This window comes from Sorghum bicolor, chromosome 5 (genome assembly GCF_000003195.3).
Source record: "Sorghum bicolor cultivar BTx623 chromosome 5, Sorghum_bicolor_NCBIv3, whole genome shotgun sequence".
Classification (NCBI taxonomy): Eukaryota; Viridiplantae; Streptophyta; class Magnoliopsida; order Poales; family Poaceae; genus Sorghum; species Sorghum bicolor.
Window position 1 is genome coordinate 20989720 of NC_012874.2, and position 25070 is coordinate 21014789.

Below are 25070 nucleotides of genomic sequence, written 5' to 3' on the forward strand. Positions count from 1 at the left end.
ACCAAGTAAGCAAAAAAATGGATAATGAGGCTGCATACATACATCACTGTTTTGTGAACAATTAGCAAACTGGAAAAGGATATGTGGAAGCAAAGAAAGAAGTACAAAGTGGCCATGTTCCTTGTTATTTGTCATTGTCATATAAAATGATAGTTTCATATTTTCATGCATCGAAATCGTTTACTTGCAGATATTTCAGATATGTAGTATGCCATGTGCACTTGTTTCTGAAATATTTTACTATGGTGCTATAACTAATAAGTTGTAGCATAAAAATTGCATCCATACGCTAACAGGTTTCGAAGATCTTTAAATGTGGTAAGATAGATGAACTTGACCCCTAAAATTGACAACAATCCCCATCAAAATTGACACCTAAGGAGGAGGAAGAGAAGAGGAGGATGTGGAAACTCACCTGGTCTAGCACTGTACAAACCCTAGGTAGTATGGGCAAGGCCGCGGAGGAGTAGTCTAGGCCACGACGCGCCATGGCGGGAGGCGGCGTCCACCAACGGCGGGCTCTAGCGCCATGCCATCGCTGGGGACGACGATCGCCAGGGCCGCCGCAGCCGCTGCCGCCGTCACATCGTCCGCGTGGAGGGAGAGAGGGAGAGAAGGAGAGGAAGGAAGCATAGAGGGGAACCGGAGGTGGAGACGCCGGCGTGGCCGGTGTCCTCCTACGGCGCCATGGTATCGAGGAAGACGGAGGTGGAGCCGCCGTGGAGGGACGAGACGAGAGAATGGGAGAAGTTTCTAGTTTACTAGGAGGATTCCCCGCGCGTTACCACGGGTATGAGGGACGAATATAAATATGGTCTCACTATAGTTGATCGAGTCATCTGTATATAGTTTTAGTAGTTAGCTTCTGAAGAGGAAGAGAGGAGGTCACGTGAGAATAATTGCTAGCAGTATGCATGCATCGTCATGTGTAGGTAGCTGCATCTACTACTGAAACCATTTGTGAGTGGGCACTTAATTGCATGTGGCAATAGAAGAAGTGGATGATGACGTGGCGTAAGGAGGTGCAAGAGAAATAGCTTAGTGGAGTTTGCCTTTATAGGATATATAGATTTCTCTTTTTATTTTTTTTAAGTTCGCTGACGTGGACCAATGGTAGAAATTAGGGTGACGTGTACCTTTTGGCTGAATAGGAAGGCTGGCCTATTCATAGTAACTAACTAGTGAAATGCGCGCGCCATCGCGTGCCAGTGCATGTGAAATTTTCTAGATTTCGCAGCTTATCTTCTAAAGTTTGCCATCTATAAAGCTCTTTAAACATGGTGACTTCCACCATTCGTAACCTGGTTTTCCCCTCATAGATCCCTGTTCATACACAGTGAATGACTCCTTCCCATTCGATCCTACCTGCTGCGAACCGATGCCCACCACGTGCCTGCATCCATACACCATACACCCACCCGCGGACACTCCAGCCCCAGCGGGCCCCAAAGCCCACCACATCATCACCCATCCGCCTGCCCCAATTTATTGTTTAGTTCACAAAAATTTTTCAAGATTCTCCGCCACATCGAATCTTTAGTCGCATGTATGGAGCATTAAATATAGTCAAAAATAAAAACTAATTGCACATTTTACCTGTAATTTGAGATATAAATCTTTTAAGTTTAGTTACTTCGTGATTGGACAATGTTTGTCAAATAAAAACGAAAATGCTACCGTTGCCAAAAAAGCAAAATTTTTGCAAACTGAACATGGCCTTACCGCACACCGGGGCTTCGGGGAAACAAGCAGCGGCGGCAACAGTGACAAATTCCACCCCTCCGCCGCTGCCTGTGACGTGACCTTGCCTTTTTTTTGAACAGCAACACACTGTTCAGGACAGGTACCTCAGAGCACGGCACATTCACAGGCTCCGCTCAGACAATTTGATTCGGCATCCGCGAGCCTTCTAAATTTCCATTTCAAAAACTTCTATGTTGCCTCATGTCAACTACAAAATTATATTTCCCTGTTTGCCATGTATTGTATTATGCTGCTGAATCTTTCAGGTTATCTATAGCAGATTAATTATTTTCACCCTATTACTTGATATTGATAGCTACTCCATCCGTCTCACAGATAAATGCATTTTTTTGACCGATACGTTTCATGTTTGACCATTCATATTATTTAAATTTTTTATGCAAATAATAAAATAAATAAATTATTATAAAAATATATCTAACAATAAAGTAAGTCATAGAAAATAAATAGTATTTATTATTTTTTGAATAAGACGAACGAGAATCATAAAAGTCAAAAGAAATATGTGGGACGAAAGGAGTACATATCTACTGCACTTCTACCTGTTTAGGTGCTCGGTAAGGTCTCAGTTGAGTAAAATGCAGTATATGTACAAACCAGGAATGTGAACTATGTTTAGTTTAACTTAAAGATAATAGAATGAATCCATACACTCTTATTACTCTCATAGTTTCTACCCACGCAAAGCGCGGGGGTTCTGGCTAATATATATTATAAGACATGGAAAAGAATGTAGTGTAAACTGATGTGGTTATGGAGTTCAGGAAAACGCTGGAGAAATATGCAGCATGATGAAGCACGATTGCACCATCTGAAAGCTGAGTTTAAGAGTGCATAGATACAGTTCACAGGTACATAGGTTCATACATGATGGATGTTGACATTTTATTCTGTACTCCCTCCATCCCAAAAATATTTGTACGCCTGGGGTTCAAAATTTTTTCCACAATGTCGGCCACTATACTCACGGAGTCACAGTTTGACAGAGGCAGGCCTGTTAAATAACCAAATAAAAAAAGATACAGAGCATCCTCGACAACTCCTGACCACTCGTTCATCCATTTGTTAGGCCGTGTTTAGTTGGTGAACGAAAAAATTTCGCGACACTGTAGCACTTTCGTTTGTTTGTGTTAATTATTACCAACTATAGACTAACTAGACTCCAAAGATTTGTCTCGTAAAGTTCGACCAAACTGTGCAATTAGTTTTTATTTTCGTCTATATTTAATACTCCATGCATACGTCTAAAGATTCGATGTGACAGAAAATCTTGAAAAATTTTGGGTTTTTGGATGGAAGTAAACAAGACCTTAGTATTAGAATAAAATGGGAAAACATATATTAAGTCTAGATGGTTCTCGAGGCTCATATTCCTCATCGCTCATCGGCTCATTCCGCAGTCCAGGATCGAAGGTGCTGCCGCTCTCATCCTACGACACCATGTATGGCCGCCTGAGCTCCGTAGTCCGCCCCCTCCTCACCCTCTCTGCCCTGTAAAAGCAGCCGAGGAGCACCGGCGCACCCGCCATTGCCTCTTCCCTTTCTGTGGCCACTCTCCCACACCACCCACCGCCACCGCCATTGACGGACCCCAGGTCAAGCTCGCCTTCTGTTGGATTCGCAGTGACACCACGAGCCGCCTAGCCATTCCTCCATATCAATTCGTGCCCGCAGCACGTCTTCCCGTAGTTTTCAGAAGCTCGCCGCCATCGCGGGTGCAGCCGCTGTGCATGGGTTCAGCACCGCCGTCACACAGTGGCCGGACCTAGCCATGCCACCACACGGGCTCAGCTGCGGCCGACGTCGATTGTGCCCACATCCCACGGCGGGGCCAGAGATACAGAGAGCTGCGGACAGATCGGGACTGATATTTAGAAGGGCATTTCTGTAATTTCGCATGCACCTTGGTTTGCGTGACCAAACCTAGATGTGCAAATATTCATGGGCCGGAAGGAGTACATGTTGCACTAAGGCCTTGTTTAGGAAAAAATTTTAGATTTCGCTACTGTAGCACTTTCATTTGTTTGTGGTAAATATTATTCAATCATAGACTAACTAGGCTAAAAAATTCATCTCGTGATTTACAGGTGTACAATTAGTTTTTGTTTTCGTTTATATTTAATGCTCCATGTGACATAAGATTCGATAGGACGGGAAATCTTGAAAAGTTTTTGAATTTCAGGGTGAACTAAACAAGGCCTAAATACGGTGGCTAACCATTTTGACCTGGAGTACTGAGAGGATTTGACAGAGCTCAAAGCAAAGTGGATAAAACAGGAACGATTCTGTGTAGAAGAAGAGGAAAAAAATATTAGATGGATTTCCAAAGCAAAAATACAATGACCTTCGTTGTATTTGTTCTTTAGCCTTGCATGCATTCTATTTGAGTTCAAAGAACACCTGTGTATGTGGTTCCACTGAAAACTCAAACAAACAGGAGAACCTAAAACACTCGCGTTCAACCAAAACGTCTGACAATGTAATCTTTGGGAATAGGGCATGTGCTCGGAACCAACAGTAGATCTGTGAACTCACAAACTGCAGAAGTTTATTGATTTCAGCGACACTGGTTGACAAAGATCTGTGCTAATTTCATCTTCAATAGCCTATGGCCAAATAAATTTAAGAGGTCAATCACCAACATCAATTAAAGGACAACACGGTGGTGAGAATAAATTTGAGAAGATAATTCTTCCATACCCATTCGATCAGATGGATCTAAACCCTGCATACACCATATCATTCTGTAGGCTCGTCATATTTTTTGGATCTGCCTAAAATCTCCTAAACTGCAACGAAAGGAAACACTGCTAAAATCATGAGACAGACCTCAGAGTCTCAACATCTGAGGACATTCTGTTGCTTAGACTACCCGCAACATATCTGGGTGAACCATAGGTCTGAGAATTATGTGTAGCTGGAGTAAGTGTTGGCAGGACATTTGTATGACATTTTGGGAACACCACACGTGTTGTCTGCAGCAAAGTTCATCAGTTAGCAAAGATGGGTGTATCCTAAAGGATTGTTTCCAGAAAAGCCAGAGAGCCAAGAGTAGATCTGTGCGGCTGTGCCACTCCAAACAAACAGATTTTGGAGGAAAACAATACTCAATACTCTACCTGGGAAGATGGCACTCAAATTCTCTGTTATTTTGAAATATCCCATTTTGTAGGAATGCGTGACAAGGGCAGAGATTGAAAGAAAAGTCAAAGTATATATTTGAAAGCAATGAGGAACATGAGTGACATTTCAAATAAAGGAAACAGAGTGACATTTTTCTTTTCAAGTACCATGGTTTTTAGTAGGTTGCTAAAATAAAATCTGGCGGAAAGAATGGGATGGTTTGTAATGACCACTTTATTGATGCATGCTGAATGCAGGATATGGTTCTGAAACCATGCACAATGCAAACAATATTCGGTGACAACATCCTGCATATGTTCTGAAAGCAACTTGGAAAAGCAATGTTGCCTAAAATTATAACATGGATGACAGTTATTAGAGAGGTAGTCAGAAAACAAGAAAGGAATAGATCACAAATAAATAAAAATGTTGTATAAAAAACTATGGCATGTCAGATGTTCCAAACGAACATAGGTAATGCCGTGGTAGTCACGGAAGGAGGATAAGCTGCTCTAAATTTCTAACAATGATGGTTTGGCTGAACAAAAACAAAAATCCATATTTCCCATCACAAAGGACCCTAAAAATACTCACAAAAGAAAAGGTGTGTTTTAGTACCGACAGAACACATAGGAGAAAGTACTGTAACATGGGTAACAAGGGAATGTTTTGAGTGGTTGTTTTCTCAGTGCCAAATTCTCCAAGTGCTGCAACCATACAATCTATGTAAAGATAATAGGTAAAGACATGTACAGGAAAATGTCAGTTTCAGTATTTCTGTGTTATTTGACCAGTGCACTAAGGAAATCATATAAATAACTCAGGCAATAAATAAGTAATCTGACCTCAGCACACACAGGACCAGCACCTGTGTAATGCCCATCAACTCATCAATCCTTTGCATTGTCAACTAACAAGAAATATCTTTTGATTGCTGTGCAAATTAGTGTACCAAACACCAATGTCTTCTAGGACTATCCATAGCACCAGAAAATCATTATTCCTGTGAAAGGCATAGTAAATTAATATTAGCAAGGTATCCCTCAAGTTGACATCTTCGACAACACTGGTCTTTCAGCGCAGGCCAATCTCTAGAGAGGTATCTAGCTGTGTTTATGAAGTCTGCGTCTTGCATAGCAAACAAAAAATGAGAAGCACAATTATCAAGAGGAAAAGAAGAAAATGTAGGGAAGCAAGGAAAACAAAGATGGAATAGCATGGAAACCTAAACAGAACTATCAACAGACCACCTGAACCCTGTAACTTTTTTCACTCAGAAATCGATGAATTAAGTAGAAAGCATGAAAAGGAACCAAAGAAACATATCAAAACTGCACATATCGCAACACGGAAACATGCCTTATCCACAACCACAAGGCCCTCGCAAAAAGACCAGAACTTGGACCACTTGAAATGTGCTTTGGTGCTTACCATTTTCCAGTGAGGTAAAGGCATGGACAATTATGTCACAGATTCAAATTCAACAGCCTGTACAAGAAGAAAAGAGAACATGAACATTGAGACTACCATGTGAAATAGACATCTGAAGGAGCTTTTATTTACGATGGATCACATAAGCCCAAGGAACCATAATATAAATATAAATACTGTAAAAAGGTGTTCCTATTGTTCCTGTTGGAGGAAGGCACCACAATGCAAGTAGGCAACACATGAAAATGTAAACCTATATATCATGTAGCATTGCAGCAGAAGTAACCACATATCTAGATAAGGAGAATCATCCCGCGTCAGTTTTGGCAGAAATGAAATATGCAGGCATCTTCATGCACAGGTGCATTGATAACAAAAGTGGACTATTAAGCAAACAGGCACGAAACAACACATGCTAGCAAAGAAAGAAGCGAAAGCATGCAGTGTACAGGAACAATATTTGCATTTTAGGGTCAATCTTGCAAGGTACTAAGAACACCAAATCTGCGATTCATATATCTATTCATGTAATTGTCATGGGCATAAAGAGGGGCGCCGTAGGGCGCAAGTGTCCTAGTTGGGCCTTAAACCCAGTAGTGTTAATTAGTGTCTCTCTTAGTTATTTGTCTATAGAAATAGTACTATATTGTCTAGGCACAAGAGGTGTTAGTCCTATGTACCTTTTTATATTTCGCCCATGGGGCACAATGGAAAGCAAGCAATGAATTATGAAGAAACAATTCTAGTCTCCCTCAATCTCTCAAGCTCTTGGCAAAGCATAAGGCCTAGTTATCCCAAAGCTCTTGGCAAAGCATAAGGCCTAGTTATCCCAAATACACCTCGACCATAACATCTGGTATCAGAGTCCAGCGATCCTCTTCATCCAAAAAAAACATCGATTCAGATCGCGATCCCCACCACCATCCGCCGCTGCCGCCGCCACAACTCCAACACCAGCAGCCGCCACCACAACCACCAGGCCGCCGTCCGCCTCCCCCTGCACCAACGACCTCGAAGCTTCCCTGGCGACCATCACAGCCGCCATGAGGGCCAACGCCGCCGCCATCAAGGCCCTGTCCGCTGAGTGCTCGGCGTCCAGCAACAGCTCGGCTGCCGGGCAACACCACAACAATCGTCCGCCGCGGTTCCAGAAGCTGGGTTTTCCGCGTTACGACGGTAATTCCGACCCCCTCATCTTCATCAACAGCTGCGACACATACTTTCGTCGAGAGCGCATCATGGAGGAAGAAAAGGTACGGATGGCTTCCTGTCATCTGGACGATGGCGCTCGTACGTGGTTCCTCCAAGTCCAGGAGGAGGGCACCCCGACATGGCGTCGCTTCACCGAGCTCCTACAGCGGCGCTTCAAACCAACTCCGCGCCCCAATTCGCTCCACCGGTTGTCCCTTGGTATCGACAACTGCCTGCGTAGCCTTGCGGAGATGACCGCACAGCTGGATCGCCTCCGGGTGCGTCTCGAGAAGGAGGATCGTGAACGCCGGGCAGCTGTACGCCTCCAGGCAGCAGCACGGGGACTCCTGGCACGTCGCCGAGCGCAGGCTCTTCGTGCCACAAAAGCATCGAAGGAGCAAGCAACGGTGCGCCTCCAGGCAGCAGTGCGAGGAATGCTTGTCCGTCGCATGGTGCGGCAGATACGCATGCTCCTCAGCTCGACGTTGTCGTACGTGTTCATCCACTCGGACTCGCCGATACGGCCTGCGGCTCCAATTGCAGTGGAGGTCCAAGTATGGGCGTTTTCAGTGCAGCGACCTCGCATCAGCATCCAGCATCAGGCATCAAAGGCTATCTCATTCATCCTTGTGCCTGCCGTGGTGCTAGACACTTTCAGCATAAGAGCCAGCTGCTTCACACTCCACCCTTCAGCCTACATGAAGCCAGCAGAGGCACTCTTTCCATGGGATCCAGGTGGATATCCTTGTATTTTAGTATTCAATAAAAAGGGAAAGCCGAGATGTAAAAGGCTTAACCCTATTTCGCGTCAGCTCTCCAGCTCGAGGACGAGCTGGGTCTCCAAGGGCGGGGGAGATGTCATGGGCATAAAGAGGGACGCCGTAGGGCGCAAGTGTCCTAGTTGGGTCTTAAACCCATTAGTGTTAATTAGTGTCTATCTTAGTTATTTGTCTATAGGAATAGTACCATATTGTCTAGGCACAAGAGGTGTTAGTCCTATGTACCTTTTATATTCCGCCCATGGAGCACAATGGAAAGCAAGCAATGAATTATGAAGAAACAATTCTAGTCTCCCTCAATCTCTTGGCAAAGCATAAGGCCTAGTTATCCCAAAGCTCTTGGCAAAGCATAAGGCCTAGTTATCCCAAATACACCTCGACCATAACAGTAATCTTGGAGGAAAAAACAACAGAGAAAAATTATTAGTGACATAGCCTCATTTCTAAGCAGCTCACACCAATTCTGCAATTCATATATTTATTCATGTAATATTTGAGAAAACATACAGCATGTACTGATGTAAGATTATAAAGGGTCCAAATGATCATTGAGGTAGCACACTACTCACTATAAACTGGAAAAGCTAATAGCAAAAGGCTGGCTAACCACTGTCACCTCAAGTCACTGGTTGGCCAGTGAACTGCAATGAACATAGTAGCTAGACTTGAAGAAGGAACTTGTATAAGGGCATGAAACCTACAATGCAAATAAACATGTCACTGCACTGAACAAAGACATGGAACCTAAAATATGGAGTAGCAAAAGCAATAAGAGATATATACCAAAAAGGGTTCATCTGTTCGAATTGTATTTCCCTTACATCATTGTACAACCCCAAAATATGGAGTAGAAATTTAAGCACTAATGGTCCTGTTCCAAAGAACAGAAAATCAGCAAAGCCACCATATACGGATGAGGTTATACGAATAGAGCCAGCATCGATGGAACAACGATGCTGCTCGTGTGTAACACCCAAAATTTGATCTTCAATTAATAGGATATAATTTGATTTATTTAAGTATTTTTGTGAGCATTTAAATTAGTGAATAAATAAATTTTGTTGAAATTAAAATCCAACATAAGAGATAGAAACATGTTTTTGCATCCATGCTGGAGCATATTTAATTTTGTACTGTGTGTTTTGTTTTTATCTCCAAAAAGGATTTAAAACCTCTTTTGGAAAAGCTTTGGAAAAGGGAATAAAAAAAGGAAGAAGAAAATTCCTTCCCTGGAATCTGGCCCGAAGGCCTGGTTTCTCTCCTTTCTCCCCCAGCTCACTTTCCCCTCTCAGCGCCAGCCCAGCATTCGGCCCAGGCCCAGCCGCGCACTCTCTCCCCTCTCCCGTGTTCTCTGGCTGGCAACCGGGCCTTGCCCTTTCAGTCGCTGACCACTGGGGCCCGCTTGTCAGTGACCGCTCCCGCCTTCCTCGCGAGGCCGAGCCGGACTCAAGCTCGGGCCGCACCAAATCCCTTCTACCGCGGGATTTTCCCTGTGAAGAGAGATCTCCCTGCCCTTTTAAAGCTTCGTGGATTCGCCCCCACCCCGTTTTCCTCTTTTTGAACCGCTGCAAGCAACCCTAGCCACTTCCGTTCACGTTTCAGATCTCGTCGGGTTCCCAGTTGAGCCGCCACCGCTGCGAGCCTCCTCCGTCTCTTCTCAGTCCGAGCAAGCTACCTAAACGAGTTCGGGGTAAGCTCCTCCGCGTGTTGGTGGTTTTCTTTCGGTGTTTGGTGCTCGGGAACGCGAAAACCGCGAACTCCGGCGAGTTTCCTCGACGCCGGCAATGGCGCCGCCGCGGGGTGCCTGTTCCGGCCACCGGCGGCCGACCCCTTCCTCCTTGGATCAAATCTCGGTCGTCCAGATCAAGATCAAGGGTCCACATTGGAAGATACCCCTTCGCCTGCGGTTTTGTTAAAGAGCCCCTGCTCTTTCCTCCAATCAACCCGCCATCCCTTGGCGCCATCGCGAAATATGTTTTCTATCTGTTGAAAGCGTAAACAACTCGGCTGGGTTCAAAATACGTTTTCTGTATTTACAAAACTACCACTGATTTTGTTTTAGTCATAAAATGCTCATTTTAACTCCGATTTGATCCATTCAAATTGCGCTAGGTTCGTCTTTGCGAGCTCTACATGTTAGTATCACTGTAGTCTCAGTTTCTAACTTTTAATTTTGTGGTACTATTTAATTAATTATTGTTCTATAGGAAATCTTAGAAGATTCATAACTTCTTCGTTTTAACTCCGATTTTCGTGGTCTTTACATCTGTGTGATTGTAGCGCTGCGTAGAACATTTTTATAACCTTTTACATTTGTTCTATCACTGTTGGTGTATTGTTCTAATTATAGCTTGTTTGCTTTGTGTATGAATGTCTCCATTGGAATGCATGTTGTTGATTGTTGATCGAGTATAGACGGTGAGCAATACATTGATGATCAAGGCCAATCTTTTGACGACCAGCAGGAACAACAACAGGAGAGCTTTGATCAAGGAAAGTATAACTTGGAACCATCCTTGTTACCTACACACTTATAATTATACATATATCATACGTATGTGTCCACCTTGATGACCCTAGTGAAATCATAGATGGTTATTATCTTGAATTCCTTGATACCTATTTGGATATGCATTTGGGTAGTTCTTGCTAGTGCTTGATTATAATCCATGATCTTGTAACATGAATATTTGGATATACAATAAACAATAAAATAACCTTTCTAGCAACCTGAACATAAAGGGTGGAAAGAACTCTAGCTTTTGCTAGATTGCTCTTGACCCTCCATAAGGACTTATCTCTTGGCAAAAGCTGGGACAACTCATACAACCATGAGGGCTATATGGTTGTGGCTTTAGCTCAGTATGAAGACCTTTTCTAGCTTTTTAGAGGTTACCCGAAAGGACGGTAGAGCGGTAGAGGGGCTTGCCGTTTTGGGTATAGTGCAGCCTCTGTCCTTATGTGTATAGGCTGCGCGTCATTGTGCCATTTGGAAGGGGTGCTCTACATCTGCGCGCCCGGGAAACCTTGCGGCCCTAACATGCTAGACGTACTTTTAAAAGGCTTCATAGTGATCCCTGCCGATCTCCCTAGGAAGGGGGTTAAGATCGGGCGAAAGGGTAAATCATGACTCATGGGTAAAGATGTACAACCTCTGTAGAGTGTTAAATCTGGTATACTAGCCGTGCCCACGGATACGGGCGACCCGGAAAACTGACGGAGACATTGATGAACATGATTAATGATGATAAATGATGGTTTATTATGTTGTTTATATGTGTTATTCTTAATTCTTGTATGCATTGATCATATGGTTATGGGATTTAATTATGCTACCTTGATATTTGCTATCCAATGTTAAATATGTTGTATACATAAAAGCTAATTGTAGTCAAACCCAGTGTCAGCTAATTGAGTTTCATGAACCCCTAGTTATACTTGTTGAGACGATATGTGTTCACTCTTGCTATTTCACAACACCTCAGGATATTCTAATGAAGATGACTGGAATGTGGACTACCGTTTTGAGTACTAGGCTTGGAGCAGTGTCCCTATGTGGTGCTTCCGTCGAGAGTATCTTTATTTGTTTAAGACTATGTAATGATTATTATTCCGCTATGTAATAAACACTGTGATGGTACTATTTGAGATTTGTCAACTTATGTGTACTACTGTTCTGGGGCGCACATAAGCCTATTATGCACTCTATTTCGTTGTTGAAATTTGGGTGTGACAAATTGGTGTCCCCTAGAAGCCGGCGACTTATTTAGGGGAGAAATTAGTATTAAGATTGGCTCATAAGAGCAACTCCAAGAGAAGAGCTATTCATGTTATGTATTCTATATTTGGCTATTTTGGGAGAGAAAAGAGAGTCCAACAACTATTGTATTTGATTTGCTAAAATAGCAAGTCATCTATCCCAGAGTTCTCACATGGTAAATATAGCTTGCATGTCCCGGTACTCATATGATTTGCCGTATTAGAAAGACTGTTGGAGATTTTTGTTTTTTTGCATGATTTTCTATTTTAGAGGTTGGTTAAATCTTGAATTTAGCCATCCATTTTTATCAACTCTCTTGGAGTTACTCTAATAGTGACAATAGCCAACCATAAATTATTATAAAGTTTTAACCCAAAAATATAGCAAGGTCACATCACCAATAAAATTGCATAGTTAACATTTATATCTATCTGCAAGGTGGGATACAATTATCAATTATGCCAAGAAAAAAGATAGCAGTAAATTGATAGGAGCTATGGTACTGATAGTTCCGCACAAACGTGAACATAGTTTATTTCCCTAAACAAAAGGTACGGAGTAAACCCTTCATAGTCGAAACACAAGCACTCGAAACTCAAGAATTGCCTTGGGTTCTTGTCCTGCCTTCATCAATAACTATCATGTTTAATTATTGAATTTATACATTTATTTGTAGAACGCTCAACAACATAGCTATGATACTCAAGAGTAGCAATTTTCTGCCCAAACAAAAAGTAGTTTTTTTCTTTATTTTTTGTTTGAATTCCAAGCTAAAATACATATATGAATTTTGAGAAATAAATGACTAAGATCGTGAAACAATGATCATGGAAAACCCTTTTCGTTCCGCTTAGCCCTATCGGGTGAAGGCTCAACTCACTTGAGGCAATGAGTTCATCTTCGAGGCTCATTGCAGCATGAGGCACATCTCATCTAATTAGCAGGTCTATCAATGCGACCAGCAATTCATGCAGGCCAAATGACATAGGCTCCAGCTTGAGGTCATCGCACCCTAGTGTTCAACATGTTGTGGACCTGGGTACCTAAATTATTAGTGCAAACAATTATCAAAATGTATGATAGCAACTATAGTGACAACTCATAATGCTACTTAGTGTTCTATCTGCACTGATCAATTCATACCTTGCTATTTGGAGATTGGCATCATGCATGAGTTACTCCAATTCATTTTGTCAATGACCCTGCACACCATGATGTCAAGTAACTTGCTGTTCAGCGATTGGCCTCAGCTGGCGTGGGTGACTCCTTGTTTTTGTGATAATCTGGTAGAAAATGAACATCTCAGAGTACTATATTATTTCTCATGTAATCATGTTTAAACTCTGAACTGGAAAATTCAGAGATGGATCCAAATTCAGAGTTGGAGCAGAAAATGTCATGTGCTTAGTGCACCCAGTTTGCCTCTATCTGACATGCATAGTTACAAACTCTATTCAGCAGTATGTTCAGGAAAGGACACCTACTGAGATTTCACCCTCTAATGCAACCAGGTGCAGCAAGCCATATAGCATGCTAATGAACAATTGCAAACTACAGAATTTAGCTGCCTCTCACTCCTTGCTAGTAGTAACCCATTATTTACATTGCCTGGCTCCACGCTTCCAGCAAGATAAAAGTCAGTTAGCTCTTTTCAATTGGTGTTTCTGTCTAATTTGTGTAGTTGAGAAAAAAAAACGTATTGCAGTTTCTGTTAAAACATGAAACACCAAAGAGGAGTGCTATAGTAATATATGAGAATTTTTGTTTAAATTTGAACTGTTGAGCATTCCGTATAAAAATAAAATTAATAGAAACTCTAACAGTTGATCCTTGTTGTTATATGAATTACCACCCCTTTCCATACATGGTTCATCCCATTACATGATGATGATACGAACTCCCACATGGACTTAATTGCTGGTCTTGCTGCAAATATGTGTGCCAGGAAACTGCAGGAACTATGGCATGACAGAGGTTATCAAGCTGCAGATTTATTGCAGGAAGGATCATCACAGCCATTGCAAACTTAATCTACCACAATACATTTGCTAACCGGGCCCTACGATGCTAACCATATCTGAACCTCTTTCTCCCATTGGGAGAAATATATGTAACTAAACAAAACTGAAATGTGGATGATTCTTTTGTTTGTGTTGCTGCAGTATGAGGTAAGACATAAGGCGATCCTTTTCTTTTCTTTGTAAACAGATACAGCAGGCAAAGTCAGGCATTCTGTGGAGCAGGTTACCAGCACAAGCAGTCATCGTCGAAGGTTTGGGTTGGTGCTCCATTCAGCTTCCGCACAGCAGGAAGGGAAACGGGGTTGGCACACCTGGTGGTTCTCCTCGCAGCGGGGAGGAGGAGGCCGGATGTCGGGGTCAGTGTCATGACTGTAGTACTTGTCGTAGAAGTGGCCTTGGCGCCTTGGCGGCGTCATGGCGGTGGGCGGTTGACGCAGGGAGTAGCTGCTGTGCTCTGTTTGGTTTGGGAATGGCTGATGGAGAAGAGAATCGGTCGATGAGGACGACGGCGGCGCCCATGAAGCGAGGACGCGAGTAGGCAGCGACTCGGAGAACTGCCGGGGGCGGAAGCGCGGACCGGCGCGGGGAAGCTCAAGCGGTGTGGGGACGGAAACGCGGACCGGCGTGGGGAAGCTCGAGCGGCGCGAGGGTGTCGAGGTGGATGCCGCGCCGCTTCTGCCGCCGGCCGCCGGGAAGGTGTCATTGTGGGGCCCGCTTGGCCCGCTCGGATGCCTAGCCGCCTCTGCCGATGGCCGCGGGGAAGGTGCCTACGACGCTGGGCCGCTGGGATGCCTCGCAGCCTCCTCCTCCTCCTCCGGATGCCGCCACTTTCGCTAGGAGCTGCGGTTTTGCGGATGAGAGGAAGGAGCCCAACAATCTTATCTTCTGGCCACGAGTGAAATGTGGCATGTATATAGACTCCATTGCATCTAGCCGCCGCGAACCCTAAAACTCTTGCCCCCGTACTCCACCACATCCAGCCGCCGCAAACCCTAAATCCTTTCACCCCAAGAGACTGGCACACGGGCTGCGAGGGGCGAGGGCGACCGACGCCGCGTCACCGTTTGTCCGCCGTGGTCTGGGCTTCGCTCTGAGTGCGCTTGCACTTGGTCCCGATCAGATCTGCGGTGAGTCGCATTCATCTTCCCTCCGCTGCCATCAAACCACGCACGCACCTGCCATCTTTCCCCTACACACTTGCTGCATCCTCTACCATTGGATTCTTATTTTGCTGTCGAGTCTTGTTTGGCGCTAATCTGGATCTGAATTGACACCTTAAGACTGCAGATAAATTTGAGCACTGATGTCAAAGATCCGTGCCAGTAGCTTTGGTGTTTATACTAGATTGCTCCATCTTAGCTTGATCTTTTGATTTGTTGATCAGGTCAATAACATCCCATGGTTAAATGTTTTGTGTGTGCAAGACATTTGATTTAATTTGTTTCCCTACTTATTTTAGTTTGCTTTATTTGAATGGTAACTTCACCGTGATAGCTAATTAGCCCTATTTCTGTATTTCATTGTGCGCTCAACTAAATAGGTTGGATTTGTTTTTGATTAATTAAATGTTCCTAGTAGACTTTGAGTCAACGAACTTGATTGTCCTGCTCAAGCAGGAAAAGAAGACCACAGGACTGAATCAGTCCTACTCAGACTCGTGTTTCATTTCTTTTGTGCATTTTGACTCTCCTAGCTATCCCATCTTCCGTTTCTTTCAAAGATTTCTTTTATTCCGTTGCTATCCACTCAATATTGTTTTGCTTGCTATATGGAGGTGCACTAGAAAATGAGAAAAGGGGGCGGTGAATCATCTAAACTTCCATGGCGAACTGTGGTACTGATGAAGGTGCCGTGGGGCTTTGCTTTCTTCGACGTCGACACTAGCATATTTCGCATGCCAGTGGTATGTATACACACTAACTCCATGTCGCCCTTTCTGATCAGTATTATGCCTCTTATGATTCTATGCGTTGTGTGCTGCAGAACATGATCTGGGCGCATTTTACCCACGAATACGCTACTGACAGGGTTTGTATTTCTGGTTTTTACCATGCTTTCATTAGTGCCTGCTTAGCCTCTTATTAGGATTGATCATATCCGTACATGTGTTAGCTTCACTGGTCAGTTTGTCATCTTCATTGAAGACTGCAACTAATATATGAAGGCTTATCTTATACACATACAAAATAGCAATTAATGAAGTAACCATCTTCCTCTGTGAAATATTGATAGTGAATTAATCTGTTGGAAAGGTGCAGGATTGCTAAGTAAAATATTGTGTGTTTTCTTGTCACCTCAACTTATGTATCTAATATCTTGCTGGTACTTCTCTCTCACCAGGTTGTGTACTTTCTTGACCTCATAAAGTGTGATGGCAAGTCTGCTCTGTGGTCTAGCAGTAGTTGTGGTGATGGTGTGAGTTTTGTTGATTTGGTTAAGGAATACTCCTCCAGAGCAAGACGGTTCATTGTCGAGGATGAAGAGCTTCGTGAGCGCATCAAGTCCGATCTGGTTAGTAGATGTCTTCTAGTAATATTTTTGTGTCATTGCATGCATGATCACTGTTTGTTTATCTACTGCTAGCACATTGAATCCATCAATGGAGAGGAGGATGCACTTCGTGAAGTGGCGTGGGGTTTAAGGAGTGGGCTGCCTTTTATTATTTCTGAATTTTTGTATGATGTCACTATCAGTCCTCAGCGCCATCTCCCATTATGCCAAGGATTTGAAGTCTTCATGAAGAAATATCAAATCGATATTCCTACAGAAGCTGTAAGGACTGAACTTTCTGGGAGTTGTACCCTCACTTTCTGCTTTCACACTTGCTGCTGTGCCCTGCTATGCGTTCTGTGAACCCAATTGGGTAGTAGTAGGTCACTTGAGCTAGTTGTCCCACTCCTTGCTTTACAGTCCAAACTAGTTCTCAATGAAATAAAAATTTTAGTCTCCTATGACCCAATAGACGTTGCATCTCTACCTTTGTATCTCACAATGATATCATTCAGGATTTCATTTATTTCATTTTGTAATGCTTGTTTTTCTTGCATTTTATATTTGTTGGCTCTGCTTAGAACTGTCACTTACAGCTTGATCAGGTTCATATAATGCTTCTTTTGATGATGTTTATCAAGGTTGATGAAGACTTTCTAACCCGTGCTGGTACATTGCAACGAATTGATGAACTGATTTTGTATCGCTGCACTGAGATGCGTGAGGTATGTTCCAAGCTGGTTCCCGGTATTAGTGGAATGATCAAGGATAACTTTCGCTATGTTGAAGTTATGGCAAAGATTCTGACCCCTTGGTTGGTTGGTGAAGAATGGGATTCATCCAAGGTAGTTTACTTGATGTCTGCTTGATCTGTATGGATTATTCTTATTTAGCAATTAGTGGTTTTGATAAAATAATTTTTCTTTGGGATACAGTGGTCCACTGCTGGTGAGCCGTGGTTCACTCCTGATGAGATGCAGAAGATAGTGGCTAAAGATGCTGCAGCAGATGATGCACGGGAAAAGGTTAAGGGTGATCATAAGGTGGCTGCTATGATAGAGGCCAACCTTGATGACTACAGGTGTCTCACTAAATCTCATGGTATTGTTCTTCAGAAAGTCAGGTCTTGTTATGAAGCAAAGGTCAAGAGAGGGCAAAAGAGGAGCCACACAGAGATGGCTGAAGAGGAGGTTGTTGAGGCGGTGGCTGAGTGCAGGAAGGGACAAGATGGTGCTGACTCCACTGAAGAGAAGTGGAGTCCTTCCAATGGCAGTAGCAAGACAGAGATTTCTCATTTCTGATAATCAGCTGTTCGTGTATGCTTAAGCTGCCAGTGTGTTGCTAGTATCTTACTACTATGTTTAAGCTCAGTTCTGGAACCAATGTATTGTATCATGCTACATTGTGTTATGTGTGCTCCTATATTAATTGGGATCTGTATTAACTTCATGCCACATTATGTTATGTACTATATTAATTCGGATCTGAAACCTATGTATATCAACTTATGTCTGGAAGTCTGGTCTGCTAGAATTTGAAATGATATTTTTTAATCAATGTGTTAAATTTCACTCAGTGGACATCATGAAATAATATTTTTTTTAAAAAATTGTAGGTTTTATCTCTACAACTAAAAAGAGTCAAATGTTATCGTCATATCGTCTCGCTCCTAATCGTGCCGAACTTCCTTCACGCACGCTGCCCACGGAACCGTTGCACGCCCACGATCCTTTTGCATCTTCTCCAAGCACCGCTCGCCCAGGCGCACCCAACCCCAATACCTCACACACACCCCATCGCCTCCTCGCCACTTCTCCGCCAGCGAGGCCAGCGCCAGGCGCCACTGCCAAATCCTTGACCGCTAGGCAGCCGCAGTCGCTGCCACCACAGCCAGGGCCAGGGACGCCGAGCTATCCGAGCTCGCGCCCGCCATGTGCTCTGTCACCACAAGCGCCACCATCTTCTGGGAGCCGTCCCCAGCGCTGTCTGACGCCTCCTCCATGGGCGCCAATGCCGCAGCCATGCCCTCTGGGCCTCGGGCCTCGTCGCTCATCCAGCGGTGCTGGATCGAGGCTGTCGCCCTGCTCCGCCCCGCCCCGGCAGCGCCGCCAACCGAGAGGGCTCCGACTCGACACCTGCTCGCCACGTGGCCATGTCTCGTCTGTGCCCAAGTAGGAGCTTGACGACGTCACCAAGTCCAAGCTCTCGCTCTCGTAGTTTGCGCTCATGCGCGATGCCTCGTAAAACCCGTACCCGTCGGTCGTCAGGTGCGATCAACTGCTCCTGCCCGCCACACCTCGTCGTCCGAACGGTGCGCGGGCACCGCGCCATGGAGGAGGTCGTCGCTGGCATGGCGCACCGTTGGAGGCGCGAGGTCGCCATGCTCGCCGAGAGGCACACCATGTCCTGCTCCCGCTTCGCGCACACACAAGGGCAGGATCTTGGTAACCTCCATTTCTTTTCGCGTGGAGAGGCTACGACACCATCTTCAATTCTTCACTCATCCTGTGTTGCTCGTCCACTGCTGATGGCAGGGATCTAGCTCCAGCATGACTGAGGCCTTGTTTAGATACACCCAAAAACCCAAAACTTTGCAAGATTCCCGTCAAATCGAATCTTGCGGCACATGCATGAAGTATTAAATATAGATAAAAAGAATAACTAATTGCACAGTTTACTTGTAAATCACAAGACGAATCTTTTAAGCCTAGTTACTCCGTAATTAGATAATGTTTTTCAAATAAAAACGAAAATACTACAGTGTCAAAATCCAAAAACTTTTTGCATCTAGGTGACGACTCCGTCCTCCTCCACCACGGCTCCGCAGTGTATGGAGAACCTGGCCACCTGGGCACCTCGCGAGTCAGCCATCGATAGGTCTCACTAAATCACCGTCTGTCAGATATCTACATACGGACATCAGCCTAAGGCCTAAGCGTCTGCCAGACTGGCATAGGTGTAGTGTTTCTTTTAATTTTTCCCATTTTCATCCAAGGATGCATCAGCCATCAGGTGAACTAGGTATATATACATCTCTAACTAAGTGAGAAAGGTCCTTGTTTGGTTTTGGTAATTGAGTGACAACTTAGGTGGAGTAATAGTGTTTATGTGAGATACACAATAGATTAGTCCACAAGTGATTATGTGATGATGGATGAGCTCATTGCATATGAGACATGACATGGAGTCATGTGACCAAGGTGGAGAAGATCAAGATGGGGCTTGGCTCGATGAACCGGTTGCAAGAGTGAAGGGCAAGTTGAAGGCTTTGAAGCGAGGGACCGCGTGTGACGGTGAAGCTTGAGCAAGACTTAGCGCCGATGGATTGAGGCAACAGTGAACAGCAAGTGAGGTCAAGATCGATGAACCAATACGGTCACATGATGATATGAAGTGGATAATATCATTTGGTGATTGGTTGGTGCATATGTTGCATCAACATTGGAGGAGATGGAGTGGAAAGCGCAAGGCTAAGGTATAACCTAGGGCATTTCCATTTCATCGGTCAAAGATGTGTAGAGAAGTTGATGACAAGATTTAGGATAGATGACCGTACTATCAAGAGGGGCAAACTTGTTTGCATATCGGTCATCTAGTGCCACTTGAGCGATCTAAATTTGCATACGTGTTAGGATCGAGTGGCGTGGCAAGTTGAGAGGCTAACTCCTTTGAGAAAATATTTGTGAAAATGCTAACACACTTGCACATGGTGCTGTACACTTGGTGGTATTAGCACATTTGCCAAGGAGGAGGGGTTCCTAGGGTAGAGAGGGGGTTTTGGCTCCTCTCTCCCTCCCGCCGAGCTTGCGAGGCGGGATTCGACACTTTTGAGAAAGTGTGTATTTTCTATTGTGCCGGTGGAAAGTTTGGAGAAGTTGCGGAAGTGTTTCTCACTGAGAAACACTCACCAGACACAGGTGTTGGCAGCACCGGACGCTGCACCTGCGCGTCTGGTGAGGTGTCTGACTCTGGCGCGTGTGAGCCGAGCACAACGGACGCTGACACCGGACGCGGACAGGACACTGTTCGCTTGTTCGGTGGTGCTTGATGTTAACGGTGGATAACGTCAACCTTTATTAGAACTTTAGACATGAAGGGATGCATGAATACACAACCTAGTCTAGGGTTTTATCTAACAATTTCCACGAGTTTTGCATATTCTGTATTTTTTAGGGTGAATTTCAGAAAAGCTGAAAAGAGGGATTCTAGTGCATAATTACCACGAAACTTATCCGCGACAAAACTATCATCATGAAGCTCAGGAAGGGTCTAGAAGTCACCCGAAGGAACGAGACCCGCAGAGGAGAAAAGGTGGGGTCGGCCGGCCCCACCCTAGGGCCGGTTGGCGCCCTATTTCGTCCGATGGCCGCCGCCTTCTGAAGTCTTCCTCCCATGCCTCCTTGGAAGCCAAGCAAAGTATCCCTTCGTCAATTTTAAGTCGATTTGATCTGACGGTGCACACAAGATGAAGACGCAGATCGCTGATGTGGCGGTTCCTTGCCCCCTACTCCACCTCGGCCTATATAAAGACGCCCAAGGCTCCCTCCTTGAGGCATTCTACACCCCGGTGCTTCATATTCTCTACACAAATTAGGGTTTGTAGTGTCCCTCTAGTTCATCTAGTTCTAGTTCTTCTAGTTCTAGTTCTAGTTCATCTAGTTGTAATTAGAAGAGTGAGAGAGAAGAGGAGAGAGCGGAGGAGGAGTCAGATCTATCGGATCTTCCTCAACATTGTACTTTTGCAGTATCTGGTTCATCATTCAGCAATCTTCAGGTGCCTTAATTACTATTCTAAGTTCTTTATTTACTTAATCTTAGTATTTTAAGTTCATTTATTAGTTTCTCGCTTGCATCAAGTGCTCTAGTCTTTGCAATGCTAGATTAGTAATTAATAGGTAGGCATGGTGCTTAGTCTATATATTACCTAGAATTACACCCATTTCTACGGATAGTTGTGGTAGCCTCAGGTGGTAACAGCCTTGATGGCCGACGTATTCCACAATGTTTGGATTGGTGTTGTAGGACCGTACTCAGACCGTCCTAGCCCCCTTCTCATCTGTCTGTGGCTAAGTGCTCTAATGTCCCAAAATTCAATTTGATTTATAGATCCATAGAGAAACCTTAGAAACATCCTCTCTACCCACTAAAAATACTTTGACCTTTACCGTTGGACGATCTTGAACCTTAATTAGTACACTTCGCGTCATTGAGGAAAATCGATACTCTGGAGTACTCCCGGGTGAAAGCTACATCGGTATCCGTACGCTTGCGGATTTCTCTATTTGCGTTTAAAATACCCAACACTTGACGTCAGGGAGTGTTTCTAACTGAAGAGCACCGGACGCTCAGGGTGCGTCCGGTGGCTCACGTTCGATGACCCTGTGAGTTTGCGGTGCTCTCTACGCACGGGTCCGGTGTGCACCGGACCCGTCCGGTGTGGAGCAGAAGAGCGTCCGATGTGGCTGGTGCAGGCGCGCACGCGTTAGCTGTTGGCGGCAACGGTCGAGTTCAAACAACTAGTGACATGTGGATGGTGTCTGAGCACCGAACGCTGGTGTTGAGCGTCCGGTGGCTCCCTACAGCGCGTCTCGTGCCCACGATTTTTGCCCAGTGAAGGGGCAACGACTAGCTTAGCCCTTGGGGCTATAAATAGAAGTGGTGGCTGGCCTTGGCTGGTGCTTGGCACCCTTGGGACTTACTATCCATGCTTAGGGAGTGCTAGTAAGGCCTCTAACCCACATATGCTTAATAGTGATCATCCGATTGTGTGCGTGAGCGATTCTAGTGCGATTGCATCGTGAGGTTGCAAGGTGTTCGTGTTGCAAGCTAGTGGTGCTTGTTACTCTTGGAGGTTGCCACCTCCTAGACGGCTTGGTGGCTTGTGACTCCGTCGAAGCACGCAAGGAGATTATGCGGTGCTCTGGAGAAGAGATTGTGAGGGGTACGGTGCTCACCCCACGGGGATCGCGAAGAGCAACTCTATTGGATCGTGCGTGTCATTGAGCTACCTCGCTTATGAGTAGGTTCTTGCGGTGTCCTAGTGGGGATGAGGTTCGTGTAACACCTCTTAGCCGCCGAACCACCAAGTGTTGGTCGACACAACGGGGACATAGCTTGGTGGCATCCAAGTGAATCTTAGGAGAAAATCATTGTGTCAACTTTGTTCTTCCCGTTGGTTTGCAAGTCCCTAACACAAGCTTGTATTTACATTCATATAATTGTGCTTGTGTAGTTGCTCTTGTAATTAGTTAGCTTGTGTAGCTTGCTAGTTAACTTCTTGCTTGTGTAACTAGAAGTAGTCCTCTTGCGTGGCTAATTTGGTTTGTAGAACCTTGTTAGTCATATTGCCTAGTTTGTGTAGCTAAGTAAGTTGCACTCTCTAATTTGGCATTAGTTGCCTTGTTATTGAGCTTTGTTAGTGAGCTTAGGAGCTTCCTGCTTTTGCCTACTAGTTGTATAGGAGCTCCGTGGTTTGCAAAGTACTAGTGGCATAGGTTTGTGTGACCTTGCTCCTAGAATTGGTTAGGCGAGCTCTTGCTAAGGTAGCACCTTGTTTGCTTGTTTAGGATCTTTTACAAGGTGCTAGAGAACTTAGATAGAGGGGTGTAGTCTTGGCTAGACTGATAGTTTTAATTCCGCATTTGTTTTGGTTAGCCGGCATGATAAGCTGTTTAGGACTATTGACCCTCCCTTTAGTCCACCATCTCGACCCTTCAAGTGGTATCAGAGCTAGGTCTCTCATTTGTGGTCTTCACCGACCCGAGAGGATTGCGACTTATGGGCTAGATGTTGAGTGTCCACACATTTTTTATGGCACACACTTTGCACGGTGGAGAAATTGGATGCAATGCAATTTTAAGTTTATTTCTCCTCAAATATGGTGGATTGTAGATGTGGACTTTTCTTGTGCAATTGATAAAAAGGTTGCAACTCAAGCGCAAAAGAAATTCCTACATCTCGATTGTCAAGCTACTAACATCTTCTATTCATCCATGAAAGATAATATATTTGGTCAGATCATGGACATGAAGTCCGCCCATGAGATTTGGGTATTTCTCAATGAGAAATATGGGGTGATCTCCAAAGAAGATGTTGTGCCAAATGTGGAGGCACATGAGGATGTTGAGCATGACCACAACACCGTGGTTGTGGAGGATTGGTCCACCTTATGGTCAAGTGAAGAAGATGATGATCATTCTACAAGATCACTTGACAAGGACGATGATGATGCCACAAGTGATGCAAATGATGATGCTACCTCATGCACACTTGATAGTGAAGATGATGGCTATGAGAGTGATGCTTCTACAAGCTCATCCACTACATCACCACATTGCTTCATGTCACATGGTGACACTAAGGTATCTATTGGTGGTGTGATTATTGATTGTGATGATCCAAACTTTGAGCTTGTATGTGAACTCTCAAAAGCTTTAAGAAATGAGTTAGCAAAAACAAGTAAATTGAAAAATGAAAACTCATTTCTAAAGACCACATGTGAACAACAAAAGCATCTACTTTATGTTACTACTTGTTCACATGAGGAGCTAAAATTGGCTCATGAGGAACATTGTGTTGCTCATGATAACTTGGTACAAGACCATGGTTTACTCACTATGAAGCTTTCTAATGAAGAAACTAAAGCTAGTGAGAGCTCATCATTTGGGTCAAATGATCAATCACATATTGTTACTAACCCTTGTGATGTAGGCAAGAAGCATGTATCCACCTCTTGTGGTGATTTATTATCTATGCCATGTTCTTCACAATTAGATATTTGTTCTACTTCCATGTCTTGTGAGACTAACCTTTTGAAGGAGAACAATAAGCTCAAAAGTGAAGTGAAGAAATTGAGCAATAAGTTAGAGATGTGCTACAACTCTAAAGTCACCTTTGAGCATATATTGAAGACTCAAAGAAACTATGGTGACAAGTGTGGCATTGGTTTCAAGAAGAAGATGACAAAGGGCAAAAGAAAGCAAGAAAAGAGGAAGCTTTCTCATTTCATGTGCTATCGGTACCATGAAGTGGGACATCTTGCAAATGGTTGCCCAAACAAAGAGAAGCTCAAGAAGATGAAAGAAGAAGAGAGGCTCAAGCATATCAAGTGCTTCAAGTGCCGCACTTGGGGTCATCTCACCTCAATGTGCCCAACCAAGCAATTGGTGAAGCAACAAGAAGAGCCTCAACAAAAGCCACAAGTTGAGCAAGAAAAGAAGCCCCAAGCTCAAGTCAAGATCTACCATGAAGATGGTGGTGACATGGGGATGATGAATAAGAAAACAAGAAGGGGTGGAAGAGCAAGGCATCCAATGCAAATCCAAGATGCCAAGATAATGAGCAAGAATGAAGACAAGAAGAAAGCTTGTGCTCACATCAAGTGTTTTGAGTGCAAGAATGATGGACACTTTGCCTCAAGGTGTCCTACCAAGTTTGAGAAGAAGGCTCAAGCAACTCTCAAGAGGCAAGGCAATGAGAAGCAACACATGAGCAAGGAAGAAAAGGCTCAAT

At 44.3% G+C, this 25070-nt stretch overlaps 1 protein-coding gene and 1 long non-coding RNA gene across 12 annotated transcripts; one reads left to right on the forward strand and one right to left on the reverse strand.

Moving 5' to 3' along the window:
- Window positions 4067–14483, reverse strand: LOC110435601. 9 transcript variants are annotated; one of them, XR_002453392.1, is made up of 8 exons: window positions 14297–14483; window positions 13192–13331; window positions 12929–13091; window positions 9072–9159; window positions 8858–8985; window positions 6319–6375; window positions 4465–5890; window positions 4067–4370 (listed from the first exon to the last, which is right to left on the reverse strand). It is a non-coding gene; the product is annotated as an uncharacterized LOC110435601 (long non-coding RNA). The 9 variants fall into 9 exon arrangements; XR_002453391.1 differs by having other exon boundaries at window positions 4081–4739; window positions 5733–5890; XR_002453394.1 differs by adding an exon at window positions 8514–8681 and having other exon boundaries at window positions 4248–5890; window positions 8905–8985.
- On the forward strand, window positions 15010–18071 carry LOC8064392. 3 transcript variants are annotated; one of them, XM_021461327.1, is made up of 8 exons: window positions 15015–15196; window positions 15844–15972; window positions 16053–16097; window positions 16410–16580; window positions 16653–16841; window positions 17201–17404; window positions 17495–17584; window positions 17675–18071. In XM_021461327.1, the coding sequence occupies exons 2-8, from the start codon at window positions 15856–15858 to the stop codon at window positions 17858–17860; spliced, it is 1002 nt and encodes a 333-aa protein (XP_021317002.1). In that variant the 5' UTR covers window positions 15015–15196; window positions 15844–15855; the 3' UTR covers window positions 17861–18071. The 3 variants fall into 3 exon arrangements, with proteins under 3 accessions (XP_021317001.1, XP_021317002.1, XP_002449426.2); XM_021461326.1 differs by having other exon boundaries at window positions 15010–15196; window positions 15853–15972; window positions 17495–18071; XM_002449381.2 differs by having other exon boundaries at window positions 17495–18071.

Coding starts and splice junctions, on each gene's coding strand:
- LOC8064392 (XM_021461326.1), top strand. CDS start 15,856: ATGAGAAAAGGGGGCGGTGAATCATCTAAACTTCCATGGCGAACTGTG. Junction 15,973..16,052: donor GCATATTTCGCATGCCAGTG/GTATGTATACAC, acceptor TGTGTGCTGCAG/AACATGATCTGGGCGCATTT. Junction 16,098..16,409: donor ACGAATACGCTACTGACAGG/GTTTGTATTTCT, acceptor CTCTCTCACCAG/GTTGTGTACTTTCTTGACCT.